General features: G+C 38.5%; 1 protein-coding gene across 2 annotated transcripts in view; it reads left to right on the top strand.

The window, feature by feature from the left end:
- Positions 1-25,014, top strand: part of epha10 (EPH receptor A10) — a 228,162-nt gene that overhangs the window by 192,906 nt on the left and 10,242 nt on the right. For both annotated transcript variants that reach the window (XM_088328870.1, XM_088328869.1), the window contains 4 exons: positions 5,759-5,884; positions 7,917-8,102; positions 20,375-20,436; positions 22,546-22,662. In XM_088328870.1, coding sequence (XP_088184996.1) covers positions 5,759-5,884; positions 7,917-8,102; positions 20,375-20,436; positions 22,546-22,662 — 491 coding nt within the window. The remainder of the gene's footprint in view (positions 1-5,758; positions 5,885-7,916; positions 8,103-20,374; positions 20,437-22,545; positions 22,663-25,014) is intronic.

The following is a 25,014-nucleotide window of genomic DNA, read 5'->3' as shown; positions in this document are numbered from 1 at the left end:
TTTAGTCACATTTATCAATTGTCTTTTTTTTAATAATTCACCGATTTACTTTCCTGGCATCATCCCGTAACCACGATAACTATCCAAACAATGATGTGGTTTCATCCGGGCCTTTCAGAGCAGACGCATGTCTTAGGTCTACCCACGATATATATATAGCAACTTCGGACAGAAACTTTTACTTTGGATGATAAGAAAGAGTCCATTTGATGAGAAAGGGCTGTCAGACGAACGTTATTCGGCTGTGCTAGGTAATGTGTACGAGGAACAATGTATTACGTGCAAGAAATATTTTGATTATTTTGTTTTGTTTGTTTCATTTGTGTTTTGTTTTCTGTTTTTTGGGGTCTTAAATTTGCTTTCAACAGGTATTAAAAGGGTCTTAAAAAGTCTTGAATTTAACCTGCCTTAAGTTGTGGGAACCATGTGGAGGAAAACATTCCCTTTCTATGCTAAATACTATTGGAAGAGAAGCTTCGACATTGCATAGACCTGCAATGTGAAAAAACAGCACTTGTGTTCTTCTAGCTATTATCTACATGTTGGATTTTTCGTTTGTTTGTGTTCTTCGACACAGAAAGCCAACATCAGTACAATCGTGTGGGTTGCTCGGACAGGATCGAGGCTCATCTGCAGATTTAATAAACAGAGTTTAAATATTGTTCGGCGCCGTTGCATGGAAAAATGCAAGCGCAACACAGAAGGGAAAGCATCTGGGGAAATCAGCGGGAAGATGGGACGGAGACGGCACCGCCGAGTGATGCTATTTCATTTTGTCTTTTGGTCCGAAACAGTCGGCGGCCCCTGGTGGTCCACCGGCTGCATATGCGCTCTCGTTGTCGATTGGGTATCGTTTTTAATCATTGGAAATGTTCCTTCAGATCGGATGACATGATGGGAATTGGCGCAAACGTTTGACTTTCAAGAAAAGGAACCAAGACAGGGATTTTGATACCCAAGACGGGTACCGGTGCTCGACTCTTCTGCGCTCACTGATACCAAGCGCCGAAACCATACATACTATATATTCAGATATATAAAACCGGTTTGAAAATATTTTACAATTAGGATATACTTCCCTGTCTGTTTATAGTACTTTATCTGCAAATAATCCACAAAAGAATGTTTAAAAAAAAAAAAAAAAAAACTCAATTGATGCTTTAATTTCTTAAAAGGTGAGATATTTTTTAATACAATTTAGATAATTTAGCTTATTTTGATTATTTTTTCTGATAATGCAATTATACATTCATTTTATGAAGTAACTGAAAGATAACTGCTGACATTTTTCTCCCATCTAACTAAAGTATTTTTTAATTGTTTTTATTTTGGTAAAATAAGATAATACAAATGCATATAGAATGGGGAAAAATGTGGTTTTCGTCAAATAAATTCTAAAATTGTCAAAACTTTCTACCTTTACCAAATGTATTTAATTTATGAAATAATACTTTTAATCATATTTGTATAAGCAAAAATATCTGGAAATCAGAAAAAATAAACTAAACAGGTTAGGATATAAGGAAAACATAGGTAAAGTAATATTGTTGTTTTTTCTGGGGGGAGGGGGTTTAGTGACAATGTATTATTTGACCACTAGGTGTTGTCCTATCGTGTAGTGCAACTGAAAACCTGTGCTAAAAATCACAAGGAAGAATACAAACTATGGAGACTCAGTGACCAAAACACATCATTATACTTCATGTTTACCAGCCGTAGCAGCAAAATGGCAGACAATTGTGTCAGCTCCCTTTAGGTGAGGCTCGTTTTATGTAAAAAAAATGCATAGTTCATGTATATTTGATTATTATTTATATTCAAGTCAAGTCACATTTGTTTGTATAGCCCTTAATCACAAATTGTTTTTTTTTTGTTTAATATTTTTTTTTAACTACTAGAAGCACTAAATAATACACACTGTCCCTTTAAGGATAGAGGTCCACAGAGAGGCCAATTTTTTTTTTTGTTTTTGGGGTATTTTTTGGCACACAGTAGCGTGTGGGATCGGTATGGGGCCGCAAGTATTGGATCCCCCACGCGGGTCAATCCGGACCTGTAATCACATTTCAAAGCTTTTGGAGACCTTTTCCTGCAAGATTATCTTTAACAGGCGCTAACAAAAGCTTGTCTAATTGAGAGGCGCTCTCCCCAGGTCAATGCTTATCGGCTCGCCCGCCGGCCGCTTTATTTGCCGCTCGTTAGCGCTCGGTAAACACGAGCGCCGGTCAGTGACTGAAACGCCAGCAATCCGCAAAACTGACGTTTTTTTAAGGTCGGAGAACAGTCGGGGTCGATAGCGCTGTTCCAATTATCCGCGGAAATGATCAGCGCTCTCGTTAAGTCGGCAGCGGTGAAATGATGCAAGGCAAAAGTACGTGATCTAGCTTCGGAACGGCGTAATACTTCAGCAACAGTGTCATTAAATAGCATCATGTACAGTGCCGTGAAAAAGGATTTGCCCCCTTCCTGATATTAGTGTATTTAGCACTCGCAAAGGTTTCAGATCATTAAACCATTGTATTTGCCCTATGTGAAAAAGTCATAGGCCTCTGAACCTAATAGTAACTTTGGCTACCTAACAAATCAAACGTTTGGGACAATTGGCAACGAGTCTTTCACAATGCTTTGGAGTAGTGTTTACCCACTCTTCTTTGCATAATTGTTTCAAATCTACCATATTGGAGGGTTTTCTACCATGACCTGCCCGTTTAAGGTCATGCCACAGCATATCGATTGGCTTTAAATTCGGACTTTGACTTGGCCACTCCAGAACCTTCATTTTTTTATTTTATTTTATTTTTTTTAAACCATTCAGACGTGTGTTTCAGGTAGTTGTTTTGCTGTGTGACCACCATGCTTCACTGTTGGCATCGTGCTCTTTTTGTCAAATGCGTTGTCATTTTTACACCAGATCGAAAGGTCTTGCACATCCTCCAAAAAGTTCCATTTTTGACTCGTCAGTGCACAGAATGTTTCTCCAAAGTTCAAGCAGATTTTTGAAAAGTCTTAAAAGGCATTGAATGCATTATTCCAAAAATAAGGCCTTAATTTAATTAAAATGTCTTGAATTCAATTTTCGAAAGTCTTAAAAATGTGAACACATAAGATTCATATTTGTTTGAACTAAAGGATTTAGTTACATTTTTATCAATTGTTGTTTTAATGATTTGCCGATTTACTTCCCTGGCAACACCGTGTGACCACAATACCGTAAATATAAAAACGGTGATGTGGTTTCAGTCGGGCCTTTCAAATCAGTTGTCGACTTGGTAATAAAGTTGAATTCAAAAGACATTTGAAAAGTCTTGAATTTAACGAGCCTTAGATATAACAAAATTGTGAATATGCTTGTTTGATGTTGAGATTGTCGTGTTTGTTTGCTGCTGTTGGTGTCGGTGGATTTGTTCAGGGCAAAAAACAATCGATTTTGGACTGGACGGATCTATTGAAACTGACAAAGATGTTATATAACGAAATTGTGAATATGCTTGATTGCTGTTAAGATTGTCGAGAAGGGTTGTTCAAATCTCACATTGTTTGTTTGATGTTATTGGTGTCAATGAATTTGTTCAAACTGGACGGATCTATTGACACTATCAAAGATGTTACATAACAAACTTGTGAATATGCCTTATTGCTGTTAAGATTGTCGAGAAGGGTTGTTAAAACTTCACATTGTTTGTTTGCTGTTATTAGTGTCAATACATTTGTTCAAACCAAAAAAAAAAGCTATAGGACCCTTGTTCTCCAAAAGTCTTGAGGATAATCAAAATGCTTTTTGGCAATTGTGAGACGAGTCTTTGTTCTTTTGTGACAGCAGTGGTTTTCGCCTTGCAACTTTCCAATGTATGCCATATTTGGTCAGTGTCTTTCTTATAGTGGAGTCATGAACACTGACTTCAACTTAGGCCAGCGAGGCCTGCAGTTCCCCGGATGTTTTTCAATGATCTTGTTTAACCTCCTGGATGAGCCGTCGTCACACTCTTGGAGTAATCTTAGTTGTCAACCACTTTAGGGAAAGTTTACCACTGTTCCCAGTTTTCTCCATTTGTGGATAACAGCACTGACAGTGGTTGGTTGGAGCCCTACGGCCTTGTAAATAGCTTTATGACCTTTTCCGGGCTGATGGATTACTTTTTTCCGAATTGCTTCTGGATTTTTTAGGATTGTGGCAGGTTGATTGTATTATTAAAATTTGTTAGCCTACTTCAGTCGATGTATGTGATTTATTGATTCAACACAGGTGGTGGATATCAAATTTGGGTGTGGCCTGTGGAATTGAGCACAGCTATCCCTAAACAGTGGCTTTGTCACAGTTAACTTGTCATCTTACAAGGGGGGGTGACAAATTATTTTCCACATAGGGCCAGATAGATGGATTCTTTTGTGCCTTAATGAATGGAATCAACATTTTAAAACAGCATTTTGTATTTCTTTGGGTTGTCTCTGTATGGTATTAAACTTTTGAGAGTGACAAATAGGCTAAAAACAGAGAATTCAGGACACTGTAATTAGCGTTTTTTTTTTTCCGGGACATTTTCTGCTGACGTTCATTTTTCGCGCGGTCATCAAAAAGTCCCTTTACCCTGGTTTCAACAAGAGATTATGCCGATGTTGCGTTTGTGTCGTTTTTCGAGCGATAAGGTGGGAAGACATAAAGCCAGCTGTCTGATCTGGCCAGCTTGGTGGAAGCAGGCCAAAGTCGGGGAGAAGTCGTCTGAGCTTTTCAACTTGCAACCTCCGCAATTTGGCAAGGTCACATCAAAGAGATTAACATGTGTGTTTCAATTATACAAACAAATCAAGAACTGTGGTTCGAAAAAATTATGTTTTTTATAGGGTGTGTTTACGACTATATAATATGCACACTGATCGGTAAATTGGACTATTTGGTTAAGCGGATACTGATAGCAATTAGGTATTTAAAAGACACTTAACATATGTGACCCAATTACATTGGAAGTTATAGAATAACTCCCCAAAAATTGGATTTTCCTTACTCAAAATATGCAATAACAAGACAATCATTCAAAAAAAATGTCAATGCTTTTTATTTTTGACACAACAACCTTATACTCAACTGGTAGCTAGACTATATAAAACTATTTTGTTTTTAAATGCAAAAAATGGGTCCTATGTTTAGGATGGGCCAATAAAATGAAACTGAAAAAATAATAGTAAAAATAATCTGTTTTTTAATGAACATACAGAAAATGTATATAATCTATAATCTAACAGACGTATCATACAAATAAATTAGCCCTATAACTATAAAATATGGCCCCTCAAAATAGTTAATTCTTTTTTATTCATTTATTTTGTCAAAAGAAAAACCAACATTTACTGGTAGAAATACATATTTAGTTTTTATTTCAATAATACAATATATTACAAGGCAAGTTTAATATAGATATATATATATATATATATATATATATATATATAGAGAGAGATATAAAACAAAATTGTATACAATCGCCTAATCTCCGTGTAGGCCTATTAGACCCAAACAATTAAATGACCCCTAAAAATTGGTATTTTTATACACCACACCACTCAAAATTCTTGTCTTTTCAGTCAAAACAACCTTAAACTTGTACTAATATTACTAATATGTTTTCTCTAAAAAAACACCTTTTTTTTTTTTTTTTTTAACTAAAAGAAGTCTCTCAAAGACTGGATCGTTTTGTTTTAAGGCGCCTGACTTTGGTCAATTTGTGTGTAGTCGCAAAAAAATGAATGCATGTTGTCCTTTCAGTCAAGATCCCCACACGGAGGACCTACATCGACCCCGAGACGTGTGAGGACCTGCTGCAGGCCATTCATGCCTTTGCTAAGGAGTTGGACAATTCCAGCATTAAGATTGAGAGGATTGTGCACACAGGTAAGGCTGCCAAGAAACCCGATCAACATCTACAGTGGTATTTCTTCATAAGAGCTTAATACGTTTTAGGATCGTGCTTGTAGCTCAAATTGTTTGTGTAACGAGTGACTTTTCGTAATATGAAATAATCAAAAAGTAATTGGCCTGTTACTGACCATCTAAAAGCATTCTGGTGAACTCTTGATAGCTATAAAACACATCTTTCTGATCACTCAAAACACATTCATATGATAAACGAGATGATATTGACAAAATGAAATGCAAGTTCATTATGAACACTTACCATGAACGTTACTAATGTTATGGAGGGAGAGGTGTGCAGGAAGAGTAATATACGATAGACTGCTGTTGGGGGCGGCAGTAGCTCAGGAGGTAGAGCGATCGTTTTAGGATTAAGGGATCCCAGTTCGAATCCCGGCTTGTGCGTGTTACATGTCGAAGTGTCCTTGGGTAAGACATTGAACCCCCAATTACCCCCAATAAGCAGGTTAGCGCCTTACATGGCTGCATAGATCACAGCCGCTATTGGGAAATGTGAAGCACAATGTAAAGCGCTTTGGGAAGTCATTGACTTGAAAAGCGCTATATAAATGCAGATCATTTCATTTCATTTCATCATTTCATTGATACGTAAGCACTTATTGTTTACTTTGAATAAACATACACACAAACATTTTACAGCATACCATCTCTTTTATTTTTATTCCAGTGCTGGGTCATTGTTATTTTCGTGTAATATTATTTTTTTAGTGTTTGACAGTCTATTTAACCCTACCTCCAATAATTAACCTGGTATAGCATAGTAGTGACATGGTAATAAGATAATCTATTTTAAGAATACATATCAAACTGGGTGCCCTTTGTGCTAATTAGTAACAAAAAGAAGCTCTTGCCTTGAAAGAGGTTTAAGACCCCTGCTGTAGATAGATGGTGACTTCTGCTCTTTGTGTCGCGATTTCTTGCGAGCTACTTGTCGCGTATACGGGTAGACAGTAATTAAAAACGTCGCCCTTTTGTCATGAATAATGGTTCGTAATTTTAAAGGAACAGTCACGCTACCGGTTGGTTTAATATCCTTTGACATCAGTCATTTCAACAAGGTACAATTAGGAGATATTGACCGATCATTCTCTTTAGCTAGGTCAGTCACACTAACACTATTACTTCCTGCTGTTTTAATTGACATACTTCTCTTTACTTTCTCAGACAACACCTTATTATTACCCTTTGCGGAACTCATGGCGAGGGTCACAAAAAAGAGATGTAGTACATTAAAGATAAACCTGCCTTGTAAAATAAATAAGTGGGTGGCATCATGTGTCACATGCGCCAACAGGGACAAGCTGAGGCTGGCAATAAGTGGTCTCAAGCGGTCTCTAGTGGTAGCCTCTGGGACTGCTTGGAATCACCCTTGTATGTATTTTTCTCCCAGAAAAGCTTGTATACTGAAATAATCACTGCAAGTGCTACAAACAATGAGTAATCGGAGTTGGAATACAGTACACAGAAATGGATGGTTTTTTTCCTCGCCTGAATTTTATTTTGTAATTAAATGCCTGCAGACGATTGTAGCATAAGCATTTTAGCTAGGAAAGAGCTGGGACGAATGAATAAAGCCTTACATGGCCCCAGGTTGAATTTGATCACAATCTGAAAAACAAAACATTAGTATTTTGCACATTTTTCTCATGGTAGGGGTTCGGCGTTTTCAAAAGTGGCCGTTTGGAGACTCCAAAAGAAGCAGTGACTGGTGACATCATTCAGACACGTTTTTGCTTCTCAACAGTCTGACGGCCCTGTCACTCGTAAAAAACGCTGGATGCATAAGTGAGATCAAAAATGACCTCATGGGTTGTTATTCTCAAAAATATTTGAAATTTTTCCCCAAAACCGCGCAGCCCTATCGTATACCAAATCATCGGTGTTAAGAGGCCCTCGTTTAAAGATGTACCACTGTCTTAACCTCATTCTAGACGTCCGTTTGGTCATTTCATGGAAAAGGCTTACTTTGCGGTTTCTGTGTCCCCCCAAGGCGACTTTGGGGAGGTGTGCCGCGGCTGCCTGAAGCTTCCCAGCAAGCGAGAGTTGCCGGTCGCCATCAAGACGTTGCGTGCCGGTTGCTCCGAGAAACAGCGGCGGGCTTTCCTGAGCGAAGCCGCCATCCTCGGACAGTTCGACCACTCCAACATCATCAGGCTGGAGGGAGTCGTCACCAGCGGTGAGTGTCCGAAACCGCTGGGACACCAAGAAAGAGGAGTGGGGAGGAGGGGCAAACATGCCTGAATGAATACATGAGGAAATACAAATCTATCGAAATCAAAGACAAAACAACATAAGATACAACACTAAAAAAAGAAATGCAAAAGGAAACTATGATTTCATTAAATTGTATGTGATAATTAACAAAAATTCAAAATATAAAGACTTAAAAAAATATCCATCCATTTTTTGCCACACTTATCCTCACTGGGTCACTGGAGGCCGTTTTTGGCCAGTGGACACCCTAAACTAATTGCCAGACAGCCGCAGGGGACACAGAGATAGGCAACTCACTCGCTCATTCACACCTAGGGACACAGAGACAGGCAACTCACTCGCTCATTCACACCTAGGGACAATTTGGAGAGAAAAAGAGAGAGGACAAAAGAGAAAGAAATAGAAAAAAAAGACAGAGGGAGAGAGCAAGAGAAAGAGAGGAAATGGATATATAGGGAGAGAGTGAAATTGAAAGAGAGTAAATAAGAAAAGATAAAAATAGTGAGAAAGAGAAAAAGTGAGAGAGAGAAAGAAACAGTAAGTTTCGGGGCAGTGCCAAGTGTACATATAAAAGTGTAGCTCGTTTTTTTAGCGCTTCTCTTGGCGTTGCCTCGTGGCCGGATTAATACCTTTGGCAGGCCTTATCCGGCCCACGGGCTGCAAGTTTGGGAGCCCTGTTCTAGAGAATTCTAATTCCCGCATCTTTTTTTTCTTTACCAGAAAGTCAAGGGTCTTTTTTGGGTTGGAAATAGCATTTATATCCATGGAAATCAAGATTTACGGGGAACCAAACAAATAGATAATATGAAAAGGCAATAAAATAAAATATCAAGAGCTTATATAACACTCAGCACCCACATTTTATATTAAAGTCCGTCATGAGGCTAGGCCAGAATAGCACTCCCCCTTTGTCTATAGTCTATGTGTCTTTCCCTCAGTCTCTCTATTTCTCCCTTATTCTTGTTTTTCTCTCTCTCTCTTGTTTCATTCTCTTTCTCACTCTCTCTTTATCACTTGTTCTCCCTTTTACTCATTTTCTCTCTCTCGTTCTCTTCGTTTCCCTTTCTCTTATTTTTCTTTTTTCTTAATGTCTTTTTCTTACCCTCTCTCACTAGTTCTCTCTTTCTCGCACTCTTTTGTGTGAAATATATATATATATCTTATATATATATATATATATATATATATATATATATATATATATATATATATATATATATATATATATATATATATATTCTCACTTTCTCTCTTTTTGTGTTTTTCTTCCTTCATTTATCTCATGTTCTCTCTCTTCCACTTTTCTTTTTCTCTATTTCTCACTCTTTTTATCTCTTTCTCTTTTCTCTCTCTCTTTGTTTTATTATTTCTCTTTCCCTTCCTCTGTCTCTCTAACTCTTTCTCATTTTTCTTTATTTTCTTAATTTTCCTCTCTGTGTCTCTCTTTGTCTTTATTGTTCTCTCTTACTTTCTCCCTCATTCTCTTTCTCTCACGTTATTTCTTTCATTCGCTCGATTGCTCTCTTTCTTTCTTCTCTTATTAGTCTGGCCTCCACGTGAGTTTTTTTTTTCTTCTACAATGTGTCCCCCGAGCTCAAATGAGTTTGGCACCCCTGCTCTAGAAACACACTCACACACCGCGGAGGGGAATCAACACTCACAGCGAGGATGTCCGAAATAGGAAGGAGAGGCGGAACGAACGGCCCCCGCGGCAGCCGAGCGACATAAGGGCCCGGGTAGATAGCGGCCGAAGCCCCGCTGAGTTTGCGGGATGGGAAAAAATAAACTTGAGACGCTAAGGACGGAGACTCTCGACCACAAGTCGGAGGTTAATAGCAAAGGCAGGTGAGGGGAGTCGCTTAAAGACTTTGTGGAGTTTGGATTTTTTTTTTGTGTGCGTTTGCCCGGACACACTGCGCTCGGCGGGTGGGCAGCAGATGTGTCGGCTACAGTAATCGGTGCTGGAGACTCTGCGGGACCCCGAGACGCAAACTCACAATTGGCGTCAATGTCACACAAACACAAGGCTGGCTTACGAATCACCCGGCGTGACGAGACTAAGTAGCGCTAACGTCAAAGTCATTAGCACGGCAAACACTTTGCTAAATCTACTTACACAAACAAATGAGCTTCATAAAAAGCATTTTATTGTGCCGGTGCCCGTTTCCCCATGCTTTATATTCGTTTATATTACCCGATGGCCGACCGCCATATTTCATTAGCCAAATAAAAGCCTGTTGGAGGGATTGAGCCGACGAGAATTTGTAGTCATACGATGGGAAGATGAACACTTTTAATCATATGTACTGCGTATGCGGATAGACGAGAAATTCGAAGACTAAACGATCCAATTTTGATAAGTTTAAAGACAAAATAAGGAAGAAAAAACATCTGTGGATTTTAAACTCTTAAGGAGATCTAGAGCGAGCCCGAAGAAAATATTCCAACCGCTCCTAAAAACCCCTCCGCTGAGCCCTTCCTTTTGATTAAATCTCCTAGGTTACGAAAGGGTGTGGGAATCAAAGTACAGAGACATGATTGGTCGACAGTGACAATGATGCGAACCAGGCATGTACATACTCCGGCTCAGGGGCGAAGTACGGCCCGAGATAATTTAATATGTGGCCCGCCAGTAATACTGACCGGAGTTTAAAACACATGTCAAGTCAAGTCATTTTTATTTGTATAGCCCTTAATCACAATTAGTCTCTAAGGGCTTCACAAGGTATTACATATAAGAAGTTTAGGTTTTTCGTATGCTATAGAGTAGAAGTGAGTTTTAAGCCTAGCTTCAAACATTTCCACCGAGGTTGCAGATCAAATCTCAGGGGGAAGAGCATTCCACAACACCGGTGCCCGGATGGAGAACGCTCTCGAACCAGCGGAACACTTCTTGGCTCTTGGGATCACCAGGAGACCGGCGCTCTCAGAACGAAGGCTTCGGGCCGGGACATAGGGGGAGATCAGATCTGAAAGATATGAGGGGGAAAGTCCATGTATGATTTTGTATAGTAGTAGGAGAACCTTAAAATCACATCTTAGGCTAACAGGGAGCCAATGCAGGTTAGCCAAAATTGGGGTGATGTGATCGTACTTTTTTGTCCTTGTTAAAAGCCTCGCTGCAGCATTTTGTACCAGCTGAAGACTCTTGAGTCTGGTCATCGGGAGACCGGAAAGTAGTGCATTACAGTAGTCGAGACAGGAGGTAACAAACGCGTGAATTATGATTTCTGCATCCGACTGAGAAAGTATAGGACGAATTTTAGCAATGTTACGGAGATGGAAGAAAGCAAATCTAGTAATTTTCTTCACATGTGTTTGAAAGGACAGATCGGGGTCGAAAATGACACCTAAATTTTTAAGTGAGTCGCTCTGTGTGATGTGGCAATTGTCTATGTTCACAGCGGTTTTAGAGAACAAGTCACGGGACTTAGATGGACCAATAACTAACATTTCAGTCTTTTCAGAGTTGAGACGCAGGAAATTGAGTGACATCCACTCTTTTATCTCAGTGAGGCAGGCCTCCAAATTTCCATTTTAGAGTACAGGACCAGTCATTTTTTAGTGTGGCAGATTCCTCCATCGGGAGATAGAGTTGAGTGTCATCTGCGTAGCAATGGAAACTGACATTATACTTGCCAATAATATCACCCAGTCGAAGCATATAAATGCTGAAGAGAAGGGGGCCAAGCACTGAACCCTGCGGAACACCACAAGTAACACTAAATGGCTCAGATGTCAATTCGCCATAATTAACGCAGTGTGTCCTATCTGAGAGGTAGGATCTGAACCATAATTGGACGTTTCCTGAGAGACCAATCCATTTTTCCAACCGTTCTAGCAAGATATTATGGTCCACTGTGTCAAATGCAGCACTAAGGTCCAGCAGCAGCAAAAGTGATGATGCGCCCGAGTCAATTGCCCGTAGGAGATCATTGGTTACCTTAATCAGAGCTGTCTCAGTAGAGTGGTTAGCCCTGAATCCTGATTGCATTAATTCAAAGAGATTGTTCTCGGACATGAAATCATTCAGCTGCTGTGCCACTACTTTTTCAAGTATTTTAGAAAGAAACGGTAGGTTTGACACAGGTCTATAATTACATAAGTTTTCTGGATCAAGGTTGGGTCGTTTCAGTGTGGGTTTAATGACTGCGGACTGAAAAGCAGCTGGAACTACACCTGAGGAGAGTGATATGTTTAAAATATTTAGAACTGAAGGTGCAAGCACGCCAAAGAGACCTTTTAATAAGTGAACCTGGAAGCGGGTCGAACTGGCAAGTCGTCGGTTTGGCCGTATTCACCAACTGTTTAAGATTATCGAGTGACAGTTACCTAAAACGGGACAAAATCCCTGGACAGCCACCATGTCGTGCATCTATAGATTTGAGTGCTTTAGTATGTGTTGAATTAATACTGTCTTTAGCAATTTCACACCAGATTTGATAGAAAACTTCAAGCTTGGTAGCGCGCCATTTTCTTTCAGATTTCCTGCATTCTCGGTTAAGGGATCTAGTTTCATCATTAAACCAAGGTGTGCGTCTTTTAGGTCGTGATTTATGCCGGATGGGCGCTACTGAATCCAGGGCATTGGCCAGGGTAGCGTTGAATTAATTTAGGAGTGGTTCGATGGAGCCTATGTAGGAAGGAAAGGACGCAACTGCTCCTGGAAGAATATCGGAGAGCTCAGAAACTGTGCCCGTGCTTATATTGCGTCCAGTGAATCCTTCATGTGTAGAAAAAAATTATTTAGCATTTCACCAGATGATGGCCGCAGCCCTTTGGCCACCTTGCCCTTGGCTTTCTATCAGAATACACGCCCACCCCATTTCTGACATGCTGACTGGAAAAAAAAGTTAACTGCGAGGGTGACCTCTTCCAGAACAAGTGATTTTGGAGTGATTTTTTTTTTCATCAAATTTCAAAACAACTGCTTCTGTCTAATCTGCCAAATGACTGTTTTCGAAGACTAGAACACCAAGAGGCACTCCCAGACAAAATATGCCGACTACAAAAAGCTAACTGAAAACAAATGCTGTGAAAAGGTTAAGCAACTAGAAGCTCTTTCTTACGGCACAGCAGCGATTCTTCCGCAAGACCCTGCGAGTCTAATACAAATTCTACAAAGGCAAACTAAGAGGTAAAACACTGATTGCTTAGTGCTGCAAACCTTTCACAAAGGGTGAATTTATTAAAGACTGTCAACGATTGTCAGGCTGAATAGCTGGCCTTCACACATTTTTAGCTTACCAAATCTTGTTTGGTCACCCCTGATGTAACTAACGGGCATTCTGTAATAATGACAAATGAGCTTCATAAATAACATTCTATGTTTCCCTGTGCTTTATAATCACTCATATTATTTGATGGCTGTCCGCCGTTTTTCATTAGCCAAATAAAACTATGTTAGCGTTATTTAACCGAAGAGCGTACATCTCCATACCATTGCAAAATGAATACCTTCAATCATCCCTACTGCATGAGCGGATAGACAGGAAATTGGAATATTAATCAGATACAGTAATCCCTCCCTGTATTACGGTTTACTTATTACAGTTTCGCTACTTTGCCATGTTTGCATTGTGTTCAGCTTTCTGATTGGCTAAACACAGAAAAAAAATTCCATCTCCAACAAAGTTGGACCTCTCCACCGGCCAAACTTCCTCTGTAGCCACATGTGGGTCTTTGCCGCTCCAAGTGGCTCCATGCCACTGCTTCAAAAATGTTTGATAGTGGAAAAATATATGGTCAGATAGAACCGGAAAGTAAATGCAGTTTTCCATAATGTCCACATAATGGGGGCAAGTATCATGTAAATTAAAGTGGATCAAGTCCTTAGTCAATAATTGTGCAATAAAACAGCAAGATTATTTTTAAAGTTACAATTAGACAGTACAGAAATTATTTTTAGGGAGGAAAACAAAATGTTTATAAAGTACAATACTTGACAAACAAATGCATGAGCCTGTATACTGGGTTTGTTCTTGAGTAATAAATAAATAACTAATTGAATAAACTGAGTTTTTTCCTTTGCGGGTTTTGACTATCGTGGCACATTTTTGGAACACAAGCCCCACGAAGAACCAGGGATTATTGTATTGATAGTTTAAAGTTTAGTAGACACTCAAAATAACTTGCAAAAAGAACAGGGAAGCGAGCCCAAACTATAGATAAGAAACTCCAACTTGTTTTAAAGGCCTTCCTGTGAGTTGTTTTCAATTACCGTATTTATTCGTGTAAAACACGCACCCCTAATTCATCACCCAACGCTACCTCAGTCCCTTCCCGGACCCGGTAACAATCCATGGAGCACACGCTGGCGGTCAGCATTTCTTTTAGCTCTTTCCTCAGAATCTGATTTTGTTAAATGTAACAAGCCGCTAAAATACTAGCTGTTGCCGTGCTTTGCAGTTTGTTTTGGGTGGACTAGTGCGCCTGCCCTGCTCTTTGACTGCCAGCATACACCATCACAGTCACGTCTACCCAAAACACAAAGGTCTCCCTAACCTGGCCCCGTGACAGCATTTGATGTCTGTTGTCTGCTGCAGAATACAATGCATGATGAAAATTCGAAAAGTATCGAAACCGCGAAAAGTAAACTGCGATAAAGCGAGGTATTACTGAATAAGACAACCCACAAAGTGTCAGTCGATTGCAAAAACGGATACCTTGAAATTAGTTCTGGTGATGTATGTTGCACTTTTGATTTTTTTTTTCATATACGACTCAACAGGTCGATGTAATCTTTCCTGTAAAGAAATAATATTTTGAGTCTTCTAAAGCCAAGGTGTCAGACTCATTTTAGCTGGGGGCCACATGCTAGAAACGAAAAATCATGCTGGTCGGACTAGTAAATTTAAGAGAAAGGGTGACAAGTAGAAGATTCAGGGAGAACACAAGAGACAAATTGAGAGAGAGAAAGAGCGAGAGATCTCTACTAAAGTCACTTTGCGAGTGGTGCATGGTTTGGGTGACATCAAGTGGACATATTTAAAACTGGAGCCATTTTTCTCTTGCGCTTCTCTGTGTTGTCTTATGGGCCGGATTAAAACCCTTGCCGGACCTGATCCTGCCCAAGGGCCACCTGTGTTCTAGAGACGCTAAAGACTGGTAAAAAACACATATGTATTTTTTTTTAAATTCTGAAACGAATACTTTCTTCTCTACTCTGTAGCTGCCTTTCAAAGCCCAATATTCAATTTAGGCGAAAAAGTTTGTTTTTTTTGCTAACGCGCCTGCCAGCTCCCTGCCCCATTTGCTCCGCCGTTTTCCAAAAGGCACCCAGATTTAAACGTAATAGGATTAGAGAAAACGCTAAAAGTTGTTTTGTTACCTTTTTGAGGGAAAGCGCAGAGGGACCGGTGGCAGTTAAAAGCGCCCCTCGTACATTTGCTGATTGCCGGCGGCTATTTTCGACCTTGCCTGCCGTGATCCGAAATGTATGATCCCATTATGTGGGTGCAGGTGTAGCTCGGCCTTTTTAATCTTGTGAAATATGAAAGGTAGATGGGGATGGTTGAGTGCAGATACATGGAATCGATACAGAGTGGTATCACTTCTTTTTTTATCACGTCAACTGATTTCATTTGGCCCGTGAGACAAACCTGACAGAAGCACAACATAAAAATAAGCCCCTATCGTGTCAAACGATGACCTGCAGTTTTAAATATGTCCTCTGGATGTCGCCAAAGTTAAGCGCCATTCCAAACACTGGAAAACAGGAAACAGCCATCCAGATGTTATTTTACAGAAAATTGTAGTCACGGACATGCTGGTAAAGGCAATACGATTGCACTCACCTGGATTGAAAAAAAATCATGTTTAAAAGAATAGATTTAGCTCATTTCTATAATAGATATGAAATCTTAACAACGAAATTCTCATATTCAAGTAAACATTTTTATAAAAATAAAAAGCAGAAAAAGACTTAAAAATCATAAAATCAATCATTCACTTATTCGTTTTAACCCGGCCCTTTAAATGAGAATGGTAAAGATGAAATGCAAACAAATATGTTTAAAAAATGTAGTACTCAAAAAAGTTTGAATTTGGTCTTTATTGTCCTGCTGTGAGCCCCCATAAAAGCACATTTTTGTATTCAGCTCATGGCCAACATTCAAAGAGCTGGCTACATTTTTCTGTACTTGCTATTTTCATTACATTTTAATCAAGATGTTGATTTTCATGCAACAAAACATCTGGAATAGCCCTACTGCTATCAAATTTTGTGTTTGAAAAAAGAGATATTGATTTGCTATTACTTTTAATTCAAGTTTTTATTTGTAAATAAATATATTTATTTGCTTTTTTCAGTGATTCAAAACAAATTGAATGAAATTGTCCCATCATAAAAAAGTAAACAATAAAACATAACTTGTACAGGTGAATGCAAACGAGATTTTTTTTTTTCACTCATGTATTGCCATGGTAGACTATCAGCATATACGAAAAATAAAATTCATCGATCAGCCATTTTTTTCTCTATTCTACTGTTTTTAAACCAATGTGGCCCGCAACCCATGGTCTACGCTCAAAGGTCTAGCTGTCAAAGCAAGTTTAATTGTCTAGGTTTATTAAATGATCAACTTTAAACTTTCATGACAAATGATTCAAGCGTGATGAAAAAAAAAGTGCCAAGCGCTAAACTCCCAGTAGTGAATTCCTTGGGGCGTTTAAGCAGGCAGACTAATAACAATAGTTTGACAATCTGATGAAAGAGAAGGACAAATCAAAACTAAACTAATAGCCTGAGCGGAAAAGCCGATTTAGCCCGATTGGTGCAGCTTTGATTTGAATAGCAATGCAGCGTACTGCCAATACTGCTCGCCATTCAAGGGAGTAGATTCAATTAAATATAATTTTAAAAAATGAGAGTCTTGATTGTTAAAACTCATGGATTATTAATTCGAACACTCACAATAACATCCCTGAGGGCTCCCTGCTTTAATCCATGCGGTTTTATGATATACAGTACACTGTAAGTCATTGCTAGTTGTGAAATGATTGTGCAAGTCCAGGGGTGGAGTTAATGTTAGGTCTATCCTCCTACATCTTTGGATGAATCACATAAGAGACAAGCGACATGAATTTAGCTCATGAAGATGCGTAGTCAGTTCTAGCCCTAATTGCCAACTTCAACAATTCCCTATTTCCATCACAGAATTGTTGTGGAAAGCATGAAAGGGACACTCCTTTTGTATACAGGCGAAAATCGAACTGGGGAATTCAGCTTTACTTTAACTCCCCAATAGGTGATAAAATTCTTCAAAGCAAGTAAAATACTACTTAATGTGTGCAAAACTATCAGATAATAGAGAAATCATTTGGTGAACGGTGATATTATTTTTACAATGTTGCAACATTACACCAAAGTGAAGATATTTTTATGTTGGGCAAATGAAGTTCTATTTTCAAAGGAAATAAACAAATTTTCATTAAAAAAAAATAATGATCAAATTAAAAATGATGTACATCGGTAGCTCTTGGATAGATTTGCAATTCCCTGTTGCAACAAAATTTTGTATGAAAAGACCTCAAAGATATCATCATAATGAGTGTCGATAGCCAGTCTTTCGGCATTGCTTACTGTGGGCAGAACAAGCACTAGTAAGTAGGCGACAGACAGAACCTGGTATCATGATAGCACAACAATGCTTAGAATTAAAATGAAACCAAAAACAAATCTCTCCTTTTCTTCGTTGACTCAACCTGTGACGGTATGAGTCATAATGGTCAAAAAACCTGATCTAGACGAGTTTTGATTCCATTTCTCTTTGAAGTATTGAAAGGTTGCTTTGAGGCACTAAGAAAACATTGCGTGTGGTAACATTTAAATCCAATTTGAGATCTCCACACCAAGAATCCTAGAAAGATCTGATTGATCATAGAGCTTCACATCAAAGTCACGGTGGATATTGGATTATTCTTTTGATCTTGACTGTGGACTCATGAACTTCAAGAAAGCAACAGTACCCATGGATTTGGGATCCCCTGAGTTGAAAAACACCAGAATCGTATTTGATTTGTCATTTACATTTGAAGTGATTTGTGTGACTTAAAATTCTGACATAAAACAGATGCTAAAACCTCATCAGTGTGCATCAATGAAAATTTTGTGGTTATGGACCAAAATTAGAGTACAGGATCAGTCATTAAATTGAAATAAAACTGGGTTAGTAAACCATATTAGGCAAATTTATGATATCTCATCTCACACCTTTAACCAAATAAAAGTGTTATTTTACTATAGTTTTTACCCACGCTGCCAAAATATTTGCACGTCACACTGGGTATTTGTATATTGTATTCTTTTGGCTTTATTATTGTACTGTTCTCAGCTCAGGGATGCTGCTGGAAATGTGAATTTCCCTTCGGGGATGAATAAAGTATCTATCTATCTATCTATCTATCTAAAATGTTCTATTTTTAGCTACATGCTGAGAACTAAGGGAAAAAAAACGACAAAAATAATATTTTGCTATTTGGTAAAATATGATATACGAAATGAGATGAGTAACAAAAACATCAATTAGGTTTCAATATTTCCGTTTGTAGAAAACATAATGAAAGTTCTTTGAACATCCATTTAAATACATATGTGCTAAATTTGTCTTTCAGTCTGGTCTAATTCTTTTCCAATGTGTACAATTGCCTTTGTTAAAATTAGACTATCATTTAATGAAATCACACAAAAAAAAAAAACAAATTAAAGGTGATTTTTTTCAGGTTTTTCATCAAAAAAGGCTGTAATTCAAAAAGCCATATCTTCAAACGAGCCCATAATAAAGCTTTGACTATGGTATCATTTTAAAGCTCATTTCTTATACTTTCCATAGATACTTTCCAAATTTGATATTTGCCTGACTGCGACTCATTTCAGTAGATCAGGTCACGTTTATGTTATATGTTGTCTATTGAATTTCTGGCCGGCTTTTGTTCAAAAGAATTTTGGCTCTGATCTTTCCTCTTTACCACTCAGCCAACAGATAACTAGTCAAGTAGCTTTTCTTCCCTCTGCCTAATAGTACAGGTGCTTCACTATGTTGCTGTTTTCGTAAGATCATAAACAATGTTCACGTCGTCGTTATCAATGACAATAAAGACGATGTTCTTCCTAAGTATTTTTAAAAAACCCTCGTTACGCATCTACAATTCATTTAAGGCAACTGCATGCATCAGAAACATTCACAATTGACCTGAGCTGAGAAGTCACATGACAATAAAGTGCAAAATAATACACAATTTTGTTTTTCCTAGGTCCAGACGAAATTCTGGATGGCAGTATCGCCAATACCGCTACCGATATCCATCCATCCTTTATCTGCACCGCTTATCCTCAATGGGGTTGCGGGGGTGCTGGAGCCCATCCCAGCTAACTTCGGCTAATGGGCAGGGGACACCCTGAACTAGTTGCCAGCTAGTCGTAGGGCACAGAGACAGACATCACACTCGCTAATTCACACTTAAGGACAATTTGGACTGGCCACTTTACCTGACATGCATGTTTTTGGAACGACGGAAGGAAACTCGCACAAGGAGAACATGCAAACTCTGCACGCGGTAGCTGTAATTGAACCCTGGATTTCCGCACCTTGGGGCGGCGCGCTAAACACCCATCCACCATGCTGCCCGAAATAATGATATAATATTTTGCGAATTAAAATAAGTTACAATTTACTTGTATGGTGAGGCATTTCCTACCAAATTTTAATATTTTGTTTGAAAGTTGAATTATTCTTTTATCCAACTCGCTTTTCAACAGGGGATGACATCAGTTTGTCACAGAGAGTAACCATTGTTTATGACCTTACGAAAACTGCAACATTGTCACACAAGTTTTAAAAAGAATCATCCCCCCAGATATCAGAGTGGCCACCCTGTAGCCCTGCCTCAAAAGCAGTTGCAGTCCTGTCAAGAATTGTAAAGACATTATTTTTCTTCCCTCGAAAAATATCAGAAAATACCTTTACATCTAGTTTGCGAAGCGCGTGGCCGGTGTGTAGTGAGTGTTTAAGGGCACTTAAAGTTGCTGAGACAGGCAGGGCAGCAGGCAGGTTCTTGTGCCTTGGCCACAGTTGAACGAGTGAAGAATGATTGTGCAGCAAATCCTGCAGTGCAGCCAAGGGGGAAAAGCCTTCCTTTATCCTCGCAGCGTGCTCGTGTCTCTATTACTTTAGCCGCAGTATGCACCGTTTCCCTTCAGTTCAATGTGTCCTTTTTTTCTCTTTATGTGTTCAGGGAATACTATGATGATCATAGTGGAGAGTATGTCCAATGGGGCCTTGGACTCTTTCCTAAGGGTGAGTCCGCTTCCAGTTATTTATTTTCATTATCCTGAGATTATCTTGTTAGTGTGTAGGATTCCCTTTAAAATAATCCATTGTGCTGGCTTTAAGCCACCATTAATGCTTCAGGTATTATTTTACATATTTTCTAAATATGTATTGTCTAATACAGGGGGCGCAAAAAATAGCTTTTTGTGGTTGACTGAGGTTATTTAACCCTAATTCCAATTAACCTGGTAATAATATAACAACTCTCGGCTTGAAATAGGTTGGAGAACCCTGGTGTATAATGTTGAAAAGTAAATGTAATACTGCACGTGTTGTATTCTTTTTTTAATGCGTTGTTGCGTTTTTTAAATTAAATTCTATTCCATTTTATTTTCTTACTGAGGATTGTAAGGAAAAGAAAGTTGTGCATGAATGCAGTCAAAGTAAAGAAACATTCTCTCTGTATTTGAAGATGTATTAACTCTGTAGTTAACTTGTTTTATAATAGCTTATTTTTGAAAGAACTGTCCAGAACACCTGTGCTGCCAACTATTGAAAATGTAGATGCAAATGCATTTTTTTCTCCCTAATTTTAATGCCTTGGAATTCCAGTGTATTTTCGTACTGCAAATTATGGAATAAAAAACAAAAGCTTTGCGCCTGAGTGAAGTCAACACATTAACGCTGTATTTAAAACATAGTGCCACAATTAACTAAGGAGTTAAAACTTGATTTATAAGCCTATTTTTGAAATCCCTGATTATAACACCAAAGTTGCCAAATATTAAAAATAGTACTTCAGTAAGTATTAAAAAAATCTATATATCTATTTTTACATTCCCCCTAGTACCATTTAGGCATGACCTTTTTAGCTTTGAAGTGGTTTTTTTTGGACAATTTTATCAGAAATACAGTCCAACAACAAAGTAGCAATAATTTTAAACCTCATTGGACAACTTTGGTATGAATATAACTGTTTAACACTTCAATCAACGGATTAATTATTAAATAGTGATAGAAAACTAAAATTTCATAAAGAATCTGTGATATTCATTCCTCTATATCAGGGTCTCCAACATGTGATGAAAAAATGTAATTGGAATGTTGTTTAGTGGTGACTGGGAATATTCTAACATCTAATAATTACAACCTGGTAAAAACATTTTATTTTTGAAATGCATATCAAACTGGTTGCCCTTTGCACTAGTTAGTGACAAAAAGTATCTCTCAGCTTCAAAAGGTTGGAGACCTTTGCTGTAGATGGCACTTTAGTAATGCACTTGAAATGTAATGAATTAGCTTTTAAACCTATTGTCTAAAACATCTAAAGAGGAGCAAAAATGACTATTGCTTGTTTTTTTGTTTCTCAGTTTTTTACAATATTCTTAAAAAATGTGTATTTTGATATTAATAGGTAGTAAACTAGAGAAGATTCTTAGTACCTCTAGTACATGTCTCGCTGCCAAAATTTTTGCATTTCATTAAGGGAAACAAACTCAAGGATGTACAGTGAGAAACTAGAGCAAAAAACGATTCCCAACCTCCAGAAACTGGGAAATGTTCCAGCCTGGCAATGACCCCAAATACACTTCTAAGACGACCAAGGCTTTTCTAAAGGGGTAAAGGGGATGGACTGACAAGCATGTCTCCAGATCGAAACCTAATAGAACATCTTTAGGGAATCTTTAAGCGGATGGTGGAGAAGCACAATATCTTAAATATCCTCCAGCTTAGTCGTGTTGTCATGGAGGAGTGGAAGAGCATTCCAGCGGCAATTTGTGAGGCTCTGGTAAAATCCATGACCAGGAGGATTAAAGTGGTTCACTGAGGCTACACAAAATATTGAACTTCAGGAACATTTACTTCAGGGTGTACTCACTTTTGTGACCTGGGGTTTAGCTATGTTTATATTTTGAGTATTACAAGAGGGAAAAATCAATTCACACTGCTATATAAGCTTTACACGGACTACATTTCATTGTGTCAAAGTGATGTTTCTTCAGTGTTGTTCAATTATAATCTCTGCACTCCCTTTTGTGACCGCTGCCTAGCCCATGATAACTCAGTAAGAAATGGCAGTAATGTTTTCATCTCTCTTTTCTATCTGCACTCTCTCTGCACTTTTTCAAAATGCAGAAACATGAAGGTCAGTTGAGCGTAATGCAACTGATGGATATGCTGACGGGCGTGGCGTCAGGGATGAAGTACCTGGCTGAAATGGGCTTTGTTCACAAGCGGCTGGCTGCACACAAGGTAAGCGAGCAGGTGGCGCGGTGGGTGCTAATAGACCGCATGCCCCCGTGTAGGTCCACGCACGTTTCAGGCTTGCTTTTTCTGTCAGAGGGTTCTGAAAATGTGATTTGTTCTCGTCTGGAAAACGTGTTTGACAGTCGTTCGTCAGCGGCTCCTTTTGAGGAGTACGCCCAGCCCAAAATGACAAGACAATGTTGTCAGTATCATTTTGTCACCAGGGTTCGCTCTGTCAGTTTGTTACTCTTTAGAAAAAAAAAAGGAGGTAAGCTGTCAAAACTCTAAATGCTGGTATCGTGCTAGTTTTGGTAAGGACAGCTTTGGCATGCTGCTAAGAGTTTTTGTCCGCCAGGTTGCGGAAATTGTGACGCCCTTTATCACTGGTGTCATGTATAATTGCCTACTAAGTAAATACCAATCATATTACTGAAACGTGCTCATAAAAATATTGCACCACCACTTTAAATAAAAATATTCTCAATCAAGACCGGTTTCTTAAATACAGTGCCGTGAAAAAGTATTTGCTCCCTTCCTGAATTCTGTGTTTTTTGCACATATCTGATTGACAATAGTTAAAGATTATCAAAGCAATTTTAATATCACACATAGACAACCCATGGAAATACAGAAGGAAGTTTTGAAATGTTGATTCCAATGATTAAAGCACAAAGAAACGGCTGTAAAAAAGTAATTGCCCCCTGAACCTTATAGTGAGGTTGGCCACCTTTGGCGACGATAAAAGAAATGCAACACAATAATTGGCTCTGTATGTTAAGGTTACCGCTCGAAACAGACGCTATTGCACATGTGCGGCTCTCAGCAGAGATTACTGTACACAGATGTAGTGATATCTCGCTCTGCTTGAAAAATGTGTCATCAACAATAAAATTCATTGTTGAAAATTTATATTATTGATTTTTGTCAAATCATTGCAAATACAATGACTTGCGAAACTATTTGGCCCCCTGAAACTTTGTGAATTTGCCACATTTCAGACTTCAAACATGAAGATATAAAACTGTAATTTCTTGTGAAGAATCAACAATAAGTGGGACACAATCATGAAGTGGAACACAATTTATTGGATATTTTAAACTTTAAACTAAAGTGGGTGTTCAAAATTATTCAGCCCCATTGACTTAATACTTTGTAGCGCCACCTTTTTCTGCGATTACAGCTGCAAGTCGCTTGGGGTACATCTCAATCAGTTTTGCACATCGAGAAACTGATATTTTGCCCATTCCTCCTTGCAAAACAGCTCGAGCTCAGTGAGGTTGGATGAAAAGCGTTTGTGAACAGCAGTTTTCAGTTCTTTCCAAGGATTCTCAATTGGATTGAGGTCTGGACGTAGACTTGGCCATTCTAACACCTTGATATGTTTAAAGGTGAACCATTCCATTGTAGCTTTTGCTTTGGATCATTGTCTTGTTGGAAGAGAAATCTCCGTCCCAGTCTCAGGTCTTTTGCGGACTTCCATCAGGTTTTCTTCCAGAATGGTCCAGTATTTGGCTCCATCCATCTTTCCATCAAATTTAACCATCTTCCCTGTCCCTGCTGAAGAAAAGCAGGCCCAAACCATGATGCTGCCACCACCATGTTTGACTGTGGGGATGGTGTGTTGCAGGTGATGACCTGTGCTGCTTTTATGCCAAACATAACGTCTTGCATGGTTACCAAAAAGTTCTATTTTGGTCTCATCTGAACAGAGCACCTTCTTCCACATGTTTGGTGTGTCTGCCAGGTGACTTGTGGCAAACTTTAAACAACACTTTTTTATGGATATCTTTAAGAAATGGCTTCCTTCTTGCATTCTTCCATAAAGGCCAGATTTGTACAGTATACGACTGATTGTTGACCTATGGACAGAATCTCCTCTGCAGTTCATCCAGAGTGATTTATCATCCATAGTCATTTAGATCATTTAGAGATCCTCACTGAACTTCTGGACATAGTTTACTGCACTGAAAGTAAAGGGGCTGGATAATTTTTAACAGTGTATTTGTTAAAAAAGTTTAAAACATCTAATAAAGTGTGTTCCACTTCATCATTGTGTCCCACTTATTGTTGATGCTTCACAATAAATTACAGTTTTATATCTTGATGTTTGAAGTCTGAAATGTGGCAAAAGGTCAAAGTTCAAGGGGCCAAATAGTTTCGCAAGCCACTGTATATTGAAAAATGCACTACTTAAAGATACATTGTGTATTATATAGCCCATCGTAGTTGTAAAAAAACAAAATTGAGTTTAGCAATAATCGTGAATACATGAACTATCATATATATGTGCATTTTTAAAAATACTCATAGGTAAATAAATGTGTATTTGTTTTACATAACATAAGGCTCACTTAGAAG

The sequence above is a fragment of the Urocampus carinirostris genome, chromosome 2 (assembly GCF_059441175.1).
Source record: "Urocampus carinirostris isolate Australia breed hairy pipefish chromosome 2, RoL_Ucar_1.0, whole genome shotgun sequence".
Classification (NCBI taxonomy): Eukaryota; Metazoa; Chordata; class Actinopteri; order Syngnathiformes; family Syngnathidae; genus Urocampus; species Urocampus carinirostris.
The sequence above is the reverse complement of the archived record's forward strand: the minus strand, read 5'-3'. Positions and strand labels throughout refer to the sequence as shown.